Source organism: Sebastes fasciatus, chromosome 6 (genome assembly GCF_043250625.1).
Source record: "Sebastes fasciatus isolate fSebFas1 chromosome 6, fSebFas1.pri, whole genome shotgun sequence".
Taxonomy (NCBI): Eukaryota; Metazoa; Chordata; class Actinopteri; order Perciformes; family Sebastidae; genus Sebastes; species Sebastes fasciatus.
Window position 1 is genome coordinate 16887825 of NC_133800.1, and position 13943 is coordinate 16901767.

General features: G+C 43.5%; 1 protein-coding gene and 1 long non-coding RNA gene across 5 annotated transcripts in view; both read right to left on the reverse strand.

Moving 5' to 3' along the window:
- LOC141769203 (uncharacterized) overlaps window positions 1–13943 on the reverse strand; it is a 72216-nt gene that overhangs the window by 10276 nt on the left and 47997 nt on the right. The window lies entirely within an intron of this gene.
- Window positions 1–13943, reverse strand: part of sgsm1a (small G protein signaling modulator 1a) — a 29909-nt gene that overhangs the window by 239 nt on the left and 15727 nt on the right. The window contains exons 6-25 of one of the 4 annotated variants that reach the window (XM_074638005.1): window positions 13862–13929; window positions 12766–12911; window positions 11310–11447; window positions 10324–10448; window positions 9690–9757; window positions 9357–9520; window positions 8805–8940; window positions 8561–8704; window positions 7719–7848; window positions 7175–7239; window positions 6866–7011; window positions 5759–5887; window positions 5496–5678; window positions 5060–5131; window positions 3650–4828; window positions 3396–3520; window positions 2201–2283; window positions 1959–2068; window positions 1720–1816; window positions 1144–1311 (exon numbers count right to left, since the gene is read on the reverse strand). In XM_074638005.1, the coding sequence (XP_074494106.1) occupies window positions 1144–1311; window positions 1720–1816; window positions 1959–2068; window positions 2201–2283; window positions 3396–3520; window positions 3650–4828; window positions 5060–5131; window positions 5496–5678; window positions 5759–5887; window positions 6866–7011; window positions 7175–7239; window positions 7719–7848; window positions 8561–8704; window positions 8805–8940; window positions 9357–9520; window positions 9690–9757; window positions 10324–10448; window positions 11310–11447; window positions 12766–12911; window positions 13862–13929 (3476 nt within the window). Of the gene's footprint in view, window positions 1–1143; window positions 1312–1719; window positions 1817–1958; window positions 2069–2200; window positions 2284–3395; window positions 3521–3649; window positions 4892–5059; window positions 5132–5495; window positions 5679–5758; window positions 5888–6865; window positions 7012–7174; window positions 7240–7718; window positions 7849–8560; window positions 8705–8804; window positions 8941–9356; window positions 9521–9689; window positions 9758–10323; window positions 10449–11309; window positions 11448–12765; window positions 12912–13861; window positions 13930–13943 lie in introns of all 4 variants that reach the window. The other 3 variants (XM_074638004.1, XM_074638006.1, XM_074638007.1) reach the window with 3 other exon arrangements.

Genomic DNA, 13943 nt, shown 5'->3' on the forward strand with positions numbered 1-13943 from the left:
CAAAGAAACACACAAGTTTGATTTTTCTTCACAATAACATTGGCTACTTCAAACCACACAAATAGACGATTTCATTTCCTTAAATGTCTGGAGAACATCTGTACAGACGCGCCACAGCTAGTTTTAAATCATTTCATCATAGGTTGTAATTTGATATTCAGTAACAGTGATGCATCAGGTTCCATTGGATTAAAATTGAAGTAGTACTCTAGCTATTTAGTATTGCTCTTGTTGTAGCCTGGTTCCAGACCTCTGAATTGCATTTCAGGTTTTTATTGAAATAGGTCAGGTGTTGTGCTCACTGACGGCTGTTTCCCTTGTTGGAAAAACAACCAACCCAATTGGTGCTTCTTCCTTTGGCAAATCTCACTCGCGACTTCATCTCAGTTCTATTATCAGGCTTATAATACTAAAAAGAATGGACAAAATCAATGCAACAGAAGGCGACATACAGTATTCTGACTTTTAGTCCCTCGTATAAGTCAAGCAATTAAATACAATTCCCACAACACAAATTAATAGCTTATCTTTGTTGCGTGTCATGCTCATAGACTGTATAAAATATGGACGTAGTCTCCATGACGTCACCCATAGGTTTCTGAAGAGCCGTTGTGAAGCTCAAAGTGGGTGGCTCCGGCTGTCACCATCTTGGCAGGGACAACACAGACTAACACCCTCCATCCAAATATGGGCAAAGAGGTGTGGAGCTGAGGTGGGCCCGGGTGACCCAGCAGAGGAGACCTAGCGACCTGGTACGGCACCCACCCGTCACTCAAAGCGCCACGCCCTCAATTATGCCAAACTTTAAGCCGTAGTATAATTTAAATGGGTGAGTTGTATAAAAATTCACCCCACATATAGTTGTTATGAACAGGGATATTAGCTATAGAGACCAAAAATGTATTTTGTACCAGGCTGTAAACATGTTCATTTCTGCTGTAAAGTTATTTTTTTGCACCAGAGGTTTCCTCTTGCTCATGCCTGGAAAATGCTCACATCCACAGACGACATTATACAATTGTTTTGGCAGGCCGAGCAGTCCTCCCCATGATGAGTTAACTGATTTGTAATGTATGAAATCAGTGGAGTGCACCCTTAACAGGGACGAGTACATGTGTATGTGAACACCATCAGCTGTTTTACCATTGAAGAACTTAATGATGTCAGTGAAGTCCATGTTGTTCTCCAGGATTATGTCCCTGTAGATCTCCACCAGTGCCAGGGCGATGAAGAGGACAAAGTGACTTGAGGAGACACACTTGGCGGCCCAGATTGTCTCCCACACTGCAAACACGTCATCATACACCAGCTCTGGAAAAGAAATCACATAAAGAAACGTGAGTCTGTGTTTGAGGGCTCGGATGGGAGGAGAGTTTGCAGGAAGTGGAGTTATCAGTGGAGAGAGATAAGAGTGGAAGCAGGTGTCTGCAGGAGTGGGAGAGAGGAGAAATACCCAGGGTGAGAAAACAAGTCCATTGTTGATTAATTATAAAAAACCTATCTATGCAGCTGCAGTTCATGGTAATTATTTCAACTCCCAGGAATGGGAGTCAAAGTCAAAACTGACTTCCAAATCCTTTCCGAGCTTTAATAACTCAATGTCTTGTTAGCAAGCTGCCAAGTGGTTTGGCATCTTATCCACCAGCAGGGCTTAAGGAGGAGTGAATCTCCTACTTGTCTAATTGGCACAAACTCTTTCGCACCATGCCGTCACTTTACCTCGCTTGAAGTCTAGGAGAAACCAGCGGTAGCAGAAGTAGAAGTGGGTGTAGTCTCCGTTCTGGTGCATTAGTTCAAACAGCTCAGAATCCAGGATCTACACAGAGAGGGGATCAGAGGAGATTCAGGGAAGTAAATAATGAGGCTGGTTGTGGAGGAAAAAGTTGTTGGTAAATGAGCAGATTTAGTGATACCTGACTGCTACAGTATGTGTAAAGACTTTACTGGTACTGTGTCACCTGGATTAGAGAGCGCATGTTGGCAAAGTGAGTATCCATAGCTCCGCCGTGTGGAAAGTTTTGATTCATCCTCTTCATGAGCTCAGTGAAGCAGCTGAAGGCCATGGCCTCTGAAAGGAGGAAACAGAGAGAGGAAGCTGGGCTGAGAAAGTGAGTGGGCAAACTGTCCTCTGTTGTTCCATCAATAACTGTTAAAAATACACCGAATGTCAGAGAAGAGAAGTGATTCGGTGTTGACTCACCATCATCCAGAATGACTAGAAGAGGAGCCAGCAGATCACACATGCCCTGTACGTAACCGATGTCAAGGTGCCTCCAGATATAGCTGTAAATACACAACCAAGAGAAGTGAACTTAACACTCACACGCTGAGTCATACGCTGCGCAGGATCTAGAGGTATTTCCACATTTTTCTCTTTCAATGCTGAAGATACGTTTTTCAAAATAATGTTCATCATTTATCAAGGCAATAACTTCTGAAGTGCAAAATGATAAGGCTTCTCTAGGCGTAAAGATAATACTTTTTGGTCTCAGGTAGAGGTAGAGGGGCACTCATTTTTCCTATTATGGCTGGCCCTTCAGTCGTGCTTTCTATATGTGGAGGTGCACTAGGGAGAAAAATGAAAAGGATAAGCCTGGCATTATATTTATATTGCTCTTACTGTCAGCAAATCCTATGAAAATACCATGTTATTCTGTCCCTCCTTAGCCTGTCTGTGGCACTCAGCCCCCAGCCCATGTCCCTACTAAATCTTTAAAAACAGGTCACACATATATTAATAATAATAAAAAAAGGCTAAGTAACTTCCTGAAACAGCAAGGCACTGAGGGTTTTAGCAAATGCTACTCAAAAAGGTGTAAATCATGCATTTGTTGGGGACTATTTTCAGCTGTGGATTGACACACACCTTTTCACAGCAGCCATTTTGACATGTCATCGCAGGGTAAACACAGGGGTAATTAATAACATTAATTATGCTCCCATTATATTTAGTGTCAGTCGATCCAGTGAGCCAGCATGCAAAATACCAGGCGCTGGCCCACCTCAATGGAACAGCGCCATAATTAATGTTTTAATTACACCTATGTTCACCCTACAATGACATGTCATAATGGCTGCTTTGAAAAGGGCCTATTTACAGCAGGAAGGTGTATGTGGGATGGACTCAAAATGAACTACAGTATCCTTGTTGAAGTAACATGTCATGCAGTGCGACAGTGTGGCTCATTGATATGTCTTTCTGTGGTACAGAGGAATCTGTATCTGTATATCATGATTTGTTGACAGTAAGAAAAATAGGGAATATTGCTGGTGCTATCTGTTTAAATTTCATTTATGGAGCATTTATTTGATAGGAATAAGATAAGCAGTGAAGATGGGTAAAATGAGCATTTGTACACTCTTTTTTCACATCCTTGATGCTGTCAGTGTTTTACCTGCACATGATGTTGCGCAGTTTCTCCAGGTTGGCAGGAGTGAAGTAGCAGTAGTTTCGGTCACAGCGCTGGACATCCTTTTCAATGCGGTGCAGATTTAACGTATACAAGTCCAAAAGCTCTTGCTGAAACAAACAAAACAAATAGATAGATAGTATATAGGTGGATATAGATAAAACAAGTTCATAATAGTGTTGATTTGCCCATAAATGAGCAGCATAAATGAATTTGAACTAAAAAACGTGTGTGCATACAGAGAAGGTACTCCCAGCAGATTCTTGAGAGGTCGCCTCATTTTTAGTGTCTCCAGAGGCCGCCAGAGAGTCAAAGTTTGGGTAAAGGCTCTCCATCTCTGGCTCGTCACACAGGAGGGGCTCTGCGCCCTCTGGACTGGGCTTTCCACGCTGCCCCTCCTCCTGCTTGAGCTCCATGTGGGGGGCCGAGTCCTCAGAGAAAGACGACGCTTCACAACGTCCCTTCTTGCTCCAAGGCACCATAGAAACTTTGGCTTTGGGGATCTCCTCCATCTCTATGGCTGAGGGAGACTCGTCAGATTCAGTCATGACCTGAGCCTCCTCTGTCTGAGAGGGAAAGTAGGCTTCCCTTGCTCTCGAGACCCCGGTGTCTGCTGGGAAAACCAGGGTCTTTTCAACTTCGAGGGCCACGTGATCAACGAATATATTTTCTCTCCTTTCTGCTGATAAAACCTCTTGTGGTTTACTCGTCTGTGATTCATCCATTCTCTTCGTCTTTTCCACATTTGTTTCTGCAGTTTTCTCAATAATCGCTTCTTCTTCTTTTTTAAGACTTTTCTCAACAAGATCTACTTTTGATTCTGTAGCAGCTGCTGATGCCATCATAGTATCCTTATCTTGCACTTCTTTTTCTGTTTGCCCTGACTCTAAAGATGTAACTCCTTTAATGTCTGCCAGTTCATCTTTTTCTTCACACTTGGGCCCCTCTGTTTTAATTGCTCCAGACTCCTGAACAGTCTCTTGTGTTTTGGGTTGCAGACTTGTCTCTTTGTTGGCCTCGACTAGCTCTTCAGTCTTGGTATTATCTGCAGTTTTAGTCGCATCAGGTGCTTTCTCTTCCTCCTCCTCCTCCTCCTCCTCCTTGTTCTTCACTTTACCTCTCACCTGGCTGTCCACCTCCTCTGTCGGAGCTTCACTCTCCACCCCTGCAGGTTTGACTGGGCTCTGAGGGACAGCTGCAGATCTCGGGGTTGCATCAGGTGCAGCGCTGTCCTCTGTGCTGAGTGAGCCGTCCGAAAGGCCGGAAGTGACAGAGAAGTTGCGGGAGGAGGGGTGTCCGGAGTCGGGAGAGCTCGTCCCGTTCTGCAGAGCTCCATTGGGTATCTTTGGCACCTGTTTGGCGTCTTCGCTCTTGGGCTCCGTCTCGATCTGGTCAACCTCCTCTACGGACTCAAACACCTGAAAGAACAAGCCAAAGGGAAGCAGGCTACTCCAGGGGAAGGGATGGGAGGATGTGAAGAACTAGCAAGGGAGAGAACGCAGGGATGAGGAATATTGGTTCAGAAAGTTGAGATCACATGCATTACTTAGGATCAGGATATTAGAAGTCTAAAAACTCTAATAGATGTGTCATTTAGTTTGCTTAAAAGACCAGACAGTGCAGGCTGTAAGATGGTGAGTGTTTGATACCTGTGTGCTGCTGCTGGAGTCACTCTGCAGGCGAGCCAGACTCTGCCTGTCTGAGCTCTGGGAGGACTGGGACTGGGTAATAAAGATATTCAGACCAAGATGTTATTATATAAAAATATTTTTGATTGATATTTGTTATTGGATGTTTGCTCATGGCGGGTGCTGTGCTCACATTAAAGGGCTACTCGGGCGATTCAGTATGGCAATTTTGTAAAGATGCAGGAAAAAAAGTGGTAGAAAGTTCGAAGCATGGGTCAAGCTCCAAAAACGTTGGGTTCTACTTTTCCCATGATGCAATCAATATATTTTCTTTGGACCTTCTCAACTTGATAAATGCCCATGTCTTTTATAATGCAGATTTGTTATAAAATAGAAAACCACAGAGCTACAGTTATTTTCTAACTCTCATCTATCGAAGTGTGCATTACTGTTTCACCTCATTGCTGACAGTGGAGTTGTGATGGATCATCTTCTGACTGAAGCCGTCCATGCTCGCTCCAGTGGAGCACTTTGCTAATGCAGCAGCATGCTGCTCCTTCTCCCGCTGGCGGACGATCTCCTCACAACCGAGCCACTCGCGCATGGTCTGCTGGTAGCACACTCGGACATGTTCATCCACCTGGGGGTGAGGGGTGAGCAATCAAGGGTCAGTGGTTCAGGTGGAAAATGCAGAAAGCCATAATCATGGAAACTACAAACCTCCTTCCTCTCAGCTTCTGACATTCCAAACTGGTAATGACCCAGCAGGAACGGCCACACTTCTTTACGCAGCGAGGCCTCCACACCGCCGAAGTAGACCATGCGACGCAGCTCCGTCTCCTTGTATGCCTGAAGACACAACTTTTTGATCAATCTTTGGATTTTCCCCTTCATTAAAAAGACAATTACCACTCCCTGCATGTTTAAAACATTCAATAGCAGGCAGACGCCTCATAGTAGCTTCTACTGTCAATGTAGGTAATGATTAATGCATCCAGGAGGGTGGTAGATGGGGAAGACCACAGGCACTGGTGCATCTCTCAGCTGTGATTGTACAGTATGTATATGTGCTAGTTATTTTGACTTTACTTCACATGAAGGTAAAGAAAAATACTTTCAAATGTAAGTTAAGTCCAGATCAAACAGAACTGTCCGCAGCTGTTACTCAACCAGTAATCTATTGTTTAAATATGCATTTAAAGGGTTATGTTGTGTCTCTCCATATATGTTAACTCAAAAGAAAATACTTTACATTTAAATTTAACCACTTATCTTTTAGGCCCTAGGTCATGTGATGACAAGTGAAGCATCTTCCATAACAGACCAAACTCTATCGTGAGATGAAGTTGAAAGCTCTGGAAAAAGCTAGTAAGTAGTACTAACGTGTAAAACTACTGTTTTCACGGTCAATTAATTGAGTCACTTTCCTGAGCGGCTACCCCAATAATAATCAAATATTACATTAGTATTATTTACCAAAAAAAATATATATATATATTTGCTAATAAAACGTATTCTTATGTTCAGGTCAAACTCTTCATGGCTCCAGGTAAATGTGACTAATGTCCAAATAAACCGTAGATGTGGACTTTGAGACTGACAGGGCCATTAGTCATACTTCATGCACACTGTTGGGAGACTAATGGTGTGAGCCACATGATTAGCAGAGGATGAATATGGATGAGACAGAAGAGTGACAGAGTGAAAGAGAGAGCCTGGGAGTGGACATGCATATGTGCGTGTGTGTGTGTGTGTGTGTGTGTGTGTGTGTGTGTGGATGGCACTGTGAGGTTTGTGTTGCAGCACTGTGACACCAGCAATGCTTACTGTGCAGTCCTGGAGGAACGTCTGCCACACGTCTGCGGTGAGCCCTTTGTAGGCATCGCACGGCCGGTCGGGCGCCACAATGGTGTGATTGACGAGAGCAGAGAGGTGTGTACGCACCGTGGACAGGTGGCGGCAGTATGCCAACCCTGGTTGACAATACAGTTCATTACTTAATGGCTCTGCAGATGTTAGTGATGATTAAAACGAGGATAATACTTCCAGCACATTTGCATAGTGAATATGAATAGATTTACTATCTATTCATTCATATTTAAGGCTTTTCTGTGTTAACAATAAGCGATCACTTACAGCCGTAAAACGCCCGAGAGATGATCTGATTCTTCATGTTGTCGCACAGCAGCTTCAGAGGAGCCCTGCAGGAAGATACAGCAAAGAGCATTTCATCTTATGAGGAACAAACACTCCTTTTACCTTAAAAGACCGTCATCAACCACCATTAAACTAATCACCTATTGCATGAGACGTTACTCACTATTATCTTGAGATACTGTATCTAATGTAGAGTTTATTACAGTGTTGTGTCTAACCCTTCATCATTTAAATGATTACCTATTCTGCTGCCATATAGAACAAATTGGCCCTGAGGCTTTTCATAGCCTTCAGCCATTTTATCTGCCTCGCTTATCACCTCATTTTCCAAACATATTCTCATGTCAGTGAGGTAAATGTCACATAATTGTCTTCTGGGTAATTGCTAGTTTCTTGTATCTTTGCTCCTTTCTCCGTTTCATCTGTATTGTTGATGGTCGGCCCTGAGGGATGTCAGGATTGTGTCTTTCCTGTCACAATGTAACACAACTCAGTCTAGCTTTGCAGCGTGCTCATCTCTCACCTCTCATGGTTGCACCCCTTGGGCGTCGCCCCGCCAGAGAAGCTCCCCTGAGAACAAGAGGAACACGAGGACTTCCTGAGCGTGGGATGCCACATCGTAGCTCCCTGATCCATCAAGTCTGGGGGAGTCACTACAACATGCACACACACACACGCACACACACACACACACACACACACACACACACACACACACACACACACACACACACACACACACACACACACACACACACACACACACACACACACACACACACACACACACACACACACACACACACACACACACACACACACACACACACACAAACACACAAACACACAAACACATCATCATTGTCACTTGAAAAGCATTATGCTGCGCAGGCTTTCAACAACAATTACATTTGCACTCGGATGATTTAAACGCAGATGGAAACACTTTGCATAAGCAGAATTATGCTCATCAATTGTGATCTGCTGAAAGCACTTCAGAGTACAATGTGTTTGTGCTTGATTCCTGTTAGAGCAAAGATAAAGCATGTCAACAGAAACATTCATGCAATCTGGAATTGATGCACAATTTGAAGGCCGTCATATTCAATTCCATTATTATAGAGAGAAAGATCAATTGAGCAAGAGCCTTTCTCGATTCATGAGCCATATTCGATCAATCAGTTATCCACCCATGAGCTGTTAAAAGGTTACTGCGCTGTAATGCAGTAAAAAAAGAGGGGCTTTAATAACGGGACACATCAATAAACTTTGCCGGAGGCGTAGGACAAGCCAGGAGGATATTAGATGCAGAGAGTTAAAGCAAGCTGACAGACGAACAGACAAGCCGAGGTGTGACAGTGTTACAGCTGCTTCCTGTGAGTGAGGGGGATTCTTCAGGACAGCTGCAAGACCTCCTGGGTACAACAAGGGTCCCTGTTTTGGAGGGGGTCTGTCCACTCAGTTGAAGGGAGAGGGAGGAAGTCAGATGGGGGGGATGGGTTACAGTCACTGGAACAAACAACGAGTAACATATTTATAAAAATGCAACTATGTGGAGAGGCCCGTGGGCGCTGCTCATATTTATCTGCTTCTCTGGAGGGAATCTCACCAAACTCTGACTGGCTGTTTGGGAAGAGGATGCGGAAGACATAGTCTGTGGCCTCGTCCTCCTCCTTATCGGAGACCGAGTCTGAGGACCCAGATCCCTGAGGAACCCTATTCCGCAGCTTGGGAAACACCTTCCCCTGCAATGAGAATATAACTCATATTAAACCAACAACAACCAAAATATCTCAACCATTAGAGCCCAGCTAAGCCTTCCATGTGAATTAAAGATGATGAGTGTCTGAGTGTTTAAGCTTGTTAATAGAGGCTGAACATGCGTCGGTGGTTTTCATTATGCTGTTTTGCTGCAGATACAACAAAATCCATTCATTAAAGTAGACACTTTTTGTGTGGTGGTGCAGAGAGAACATTAAGCCATGCATTCATTAGTATCACTCCAACCACGCAGTGCACCTATTTCTAAATGTCTTCTTTATTGATTTATTGATCTGATAAGGCTGATTTAGCATGTTGGGGGCTCTTAATCTAGAAGAACGCCTGAAATGTGTAATTTGCTTTGTGGATGTGAAGCCAAAGAAAGAGCTCCTGTGCTGACCTTTCCCCTCTGGGACCAGAGCGGAGGGTCCAGCTGGCCGTGTGGAAGCAGGCCGTTCTCCAGGCAGGAGAGGAACTGGAGCAAGTGGCCTCCTCTGGGGAAGCGAAGTGGAGGTCTTTGGATCCCATCCTGACTGACCAGCACCACCGTCCCCCCACTGTCAACTGCAGGAGATATACAGGAGATGATTTCTTTGTTTAATTATTCATGATGCCGTTTTATTTGACAGCTGTGTTAAACTGCAGACAGTAAAAACAAATAGAAAAGGCAGTAATAACACGCAAACACAGAGTTAAAATTGTGCTATAAAGGTAAATGTTTGTGAGGACCAACCTTGTTGATGACAGTGCAAGTAAACTATCTCCCCTAGAGGGATCGTCATGGCATAGTCCCAGTATACACTGTAAAACATTAAATCAAATACACAGTCAATAAAATAACAACCCAGACTAGTCTTAGCACACTGGGTGGACCACTAGCTAAGGAATATTTATCTGTGTAAGCCAAAAAATCTCAAGGAACATTAATTTTATGGCTAATAAAGAGAGGAGTCGGGAGTGTGCGCACAGACAAGCAGGAGCAGAGTAAGCTAATGCAATAATCAATTATTTTGGTGAGATTAACCATGCACAGGCACAGGAACATAACACGGTTTGCGGGTTTGAGAGATGTCTGACAGTGCCTCAGTCAATAAACCATCTGCTGGCTGCTGGTGTGCTGGAAATAAGCCTCATCAGATCAGCAGCATTGACTGCATACTGAGCCCCTGAGCCACACACAAACAAGCTGCATTATTCAGTAACACCCGAGTGTTACACAAACAGCAGACAAAAGAAGTAAAGATGTATGTTTACATGTTAGATATTCTTGTATGAGAAGGATTACTAATATTATCAAACGCAGACTTTGTAGACAGACACGAGCACCATAATCATAATAATCCGTTTGCAGCTGGATCATTTTGCACCTGAACTCGTAGTCCAAGTCTCCAACAGAGCCGTTCATGAGCTGGTTCGGCGTCCACTTCAGGGTCATGAGGTCAGCATTCTGGTGCAGAGAGAGGTAACCCGGGATAGCCTCCATGTCGTCCCTCTGAAACAACCATGTATTCATATTGATGCAATAAGAAATGGCAGTAGGGGTGGGGGAAAAATTGATACAGCATAGTATCCTGATATTTTGCATGGCAATATTGGATCTATACAACCGTATCAACCTTTTATTATATAAACTATTAACCTCTTAACAATCCGACGGCCCGTTGGTGCCCGGCCACTATTCAGTCTTTCAGAGTTTGTAACAGGCTCAGTATTAAAGCTATAGTGAAGATACTGGTATCACATGAAACTAGGAATCGATTGGTAACAATCATGTCATGTTAGCTTGTCTGGAAGATCGCTAAATAACGCTCCAAAGTTACGCAAAATTTTGGCAAGGAAAAACTGGCATGGCCATTTTCAAAGGGGTCCCTTGACCTCTGACCTCAAGATATGTGAATGAAAACTCAAAGATGAACTGAGTGAAAGCTGTATCTTATTAGATAAAACAGATGTTGACAAACTGCATAATTTGCAGATGAAAAAAGGTAATAAATCACAATATATCTTATTGCCATAATAGCATATCGCTAAATGTTTAAAATTGCAATAAGATCGTATCGTATGTATAAGCCTGGAGAGGACTGCATTGTTGGTGGAGAAAAAAAATGTTAAGTACGGCAGTCTTGTGCATGTATTTACATTGATAACACATAAAAAACAAAGAAATAACCACAGAGCATATTAGGCTCTTCTGAGATGTATGAGATGACAATACAAAAAGCAGACTACCATTTTGTTCCATTTCTTGCAGAGAAACATTCCTCTGGTTTTAATTTATTTAGCTGTGACATTTCTGTAAAATGTCAGACCTATATATCTCTGAGTGATTAAGAGGCATCAGACAGTTAGTTACCGGCTGTACGAGCACATTGTTTTTGCCAAACAGCAGGGTCACTCTGTTGTTTTGATGCAGCGACTCCACATATTCACGAGCTGATGGCGAGGGCGAAGGGCGTTCATCCATGCTGCTGCTGGAGTGCCGCTTCTGGATCTGCACAACACAGACACAGAAATATGTCACATCCGATAACAAACATCCGTGCTAAACTGATGACTATCTTTGCTGAATAAATTACAGCTGGCCAGTCACAGTATAAAGATAATTCCCATGAAGAAGATCTCTTTTTCACATGACTCAAGATAAGAGAAATATAACATTCATTCATGTGCACCAATGCTTCCTCCCCGGTTCCTGATGCCAAAGACCAGTCTACTTTAGCTTGGAATCCGCCAACTGGTCAAAATATCCTTCTTCCACCTTCGCAATATCGCAAAAATCCGTCCGTCCCTCACACCCCCTACAGCAGAGAAACTCATCCACGCCTTCATCTCCTCCCGCCTTGACTATTGCAACTCACTCCTCTATGGCATCAGCAACACCTCCATAAATAAATTACAACTGGTCCAGAATGCAGCTGCCCGACTCCTCACCCACACCAAATCATGGCATCATATCACCCCAGTCCTGAAAGACCTTCACTGGCTCCCCGTCTCCCACCGGATCTCCTACAAAATCCTGACCCTCACCTACAAAGCCCTCCACCAACTTGCACCCCCCTATCTCTCTGAACTCCTCTCCCCCTACCAACCTCAACGGTCCCTCAGATCCACCTCGGCTGGTTTACTCTCCACCCCCACGTCCAAACTCCGCAGCTTTGGGGACAGAGCATTCTCCAGGGCAGCTCCCAAGCTCTGGAACTCACTCCCCAATCTCATCAGAGACTCCGATTCCCTCACCACATTCCAGTCCCGCCTCAAAACACATCTTTTCTCATCTGCTTACCCGTAGCCCCCTCCTTCCCCCTACCCATCAGTCCATGTGTATGTATGTGATTGTTCCTGTGTATGTCGCTTTTTGTCGTTCGTCTCCTGTCTGTCTGTCTCACACCATTTTCCCCCCGACTATGTTAAAGCGTCTTTGAGATTAATATAAAGCGCTATATAAATCCAATATATTATATTATTATTAATACACACATACTACAAATACACAGCACCACGCAACTGTAAAGAGCATTGTGGTGCTGTAAGATAGGCTGAGTTGACCTGGTTCACTGATAACTTGAAGATTGAACAAGTGTGAAGGTCTCAGAGACACTCTGTTCTTTCTCCTGGGACACGCTGTGCTTCACTTTACACAGTAATCTTAGCGGGTCCTCTTTAATCAGACAGGCAGCATCTCAGAAGGGAATGAAACTGATCACCGCACCAGTATAACTCTGCCTGCTATAGACATGCAGGATAAAATAAAAGTCGTCAGGCACTAATACTGCATGTTCATCTACTGTATTACCAGTTTTAATACTCACACACAGTGCAGGCCTCTTAGTGGGAGAATCCTGTCTGCAGTGGCCGCCATGGATGCGATGTCTTTGCACCAATTCGTCAGCAGACGGGTCTGTCCAGAAGTGGTCGGCTGTCTTCATCTTTGTGTACTCCAAAGCACAAGGTCCAACTGTCACATTGAAGGTGAATAGTTACATAGTGCAAACACTAGATCAGATCAGCATCAGGTTACCTTAAACATCAAGGAGCACACTCAAAAAAAGAGGGATAGCGGGAGTATGTTTTTGTATTAAAAAGGTAGATTTTTCAGAGATGTACCATAACAGGCCTCAGATGAGCTCCCTTTTGATCCACTATACAGGTACAAAGAAGTTTATGATAGTTTAGAGCAGTAGTACCTTTTTGGCTTGTAACCCTTAAAATAAGTTTTGTCTACTTGTGACCCCTCGTTACAAGTTGCATAATTCGACAGGTAGTGGCTATTTCAAACAGAGATTTTTCCACCCCACAAAGTTGTTTTTTCAGGGACTTGAAGCTGCAAGATTATCTAAGATTTCACAAGAAAAGCAAAGATTAGAAAATATATATATATAAACAGAATTTTGTGTGGCAGAAATATGCTTTTTTTATCTGGTGACTCTATTGGTTGGGAAGATTTAGATGTATTTGTCATAGCAACATATAGATAGCAACATACAGATATAAACAGTACACACAATTTTAATTTATGCGTTGCTTTAGGGTACAAAATTATACAAAGACAGCCTAATCTAAAGGTACATGTACTAGCAAACTGATCAAATTGCCTGCTGAGACCCAAATTCAGCCCGCAGCAGCAGTGCTTCCGGTTTGGCACCATTGAAAAAAAGAGCCAGTGTTCACTGGCGGGAAGCTGGTGAGGGATCATGTCCCTGTCGCAGAACGGACCTCTACTGGTTAGCCTGTTAGCACTATTTGCTTCAGTCTCAAACCAAAAAGTAAAAATTCTTTTGAACTTGTTTCTTAAACCACCATGATCTCACATTTTCATGTAAACATGAGCCCAAACTGGAGTGTGCCACCTGATGCTAGATGATTACGTTAAAAGACACAAATGCTTACAATGTCACATATAATTACCTAACAAAGAGGCGAGGATAGGTCCGTCCACCGGGTCCATTAGAACAGCCTCTTTCTCGTAGTATTTACTGGAAGACAAATG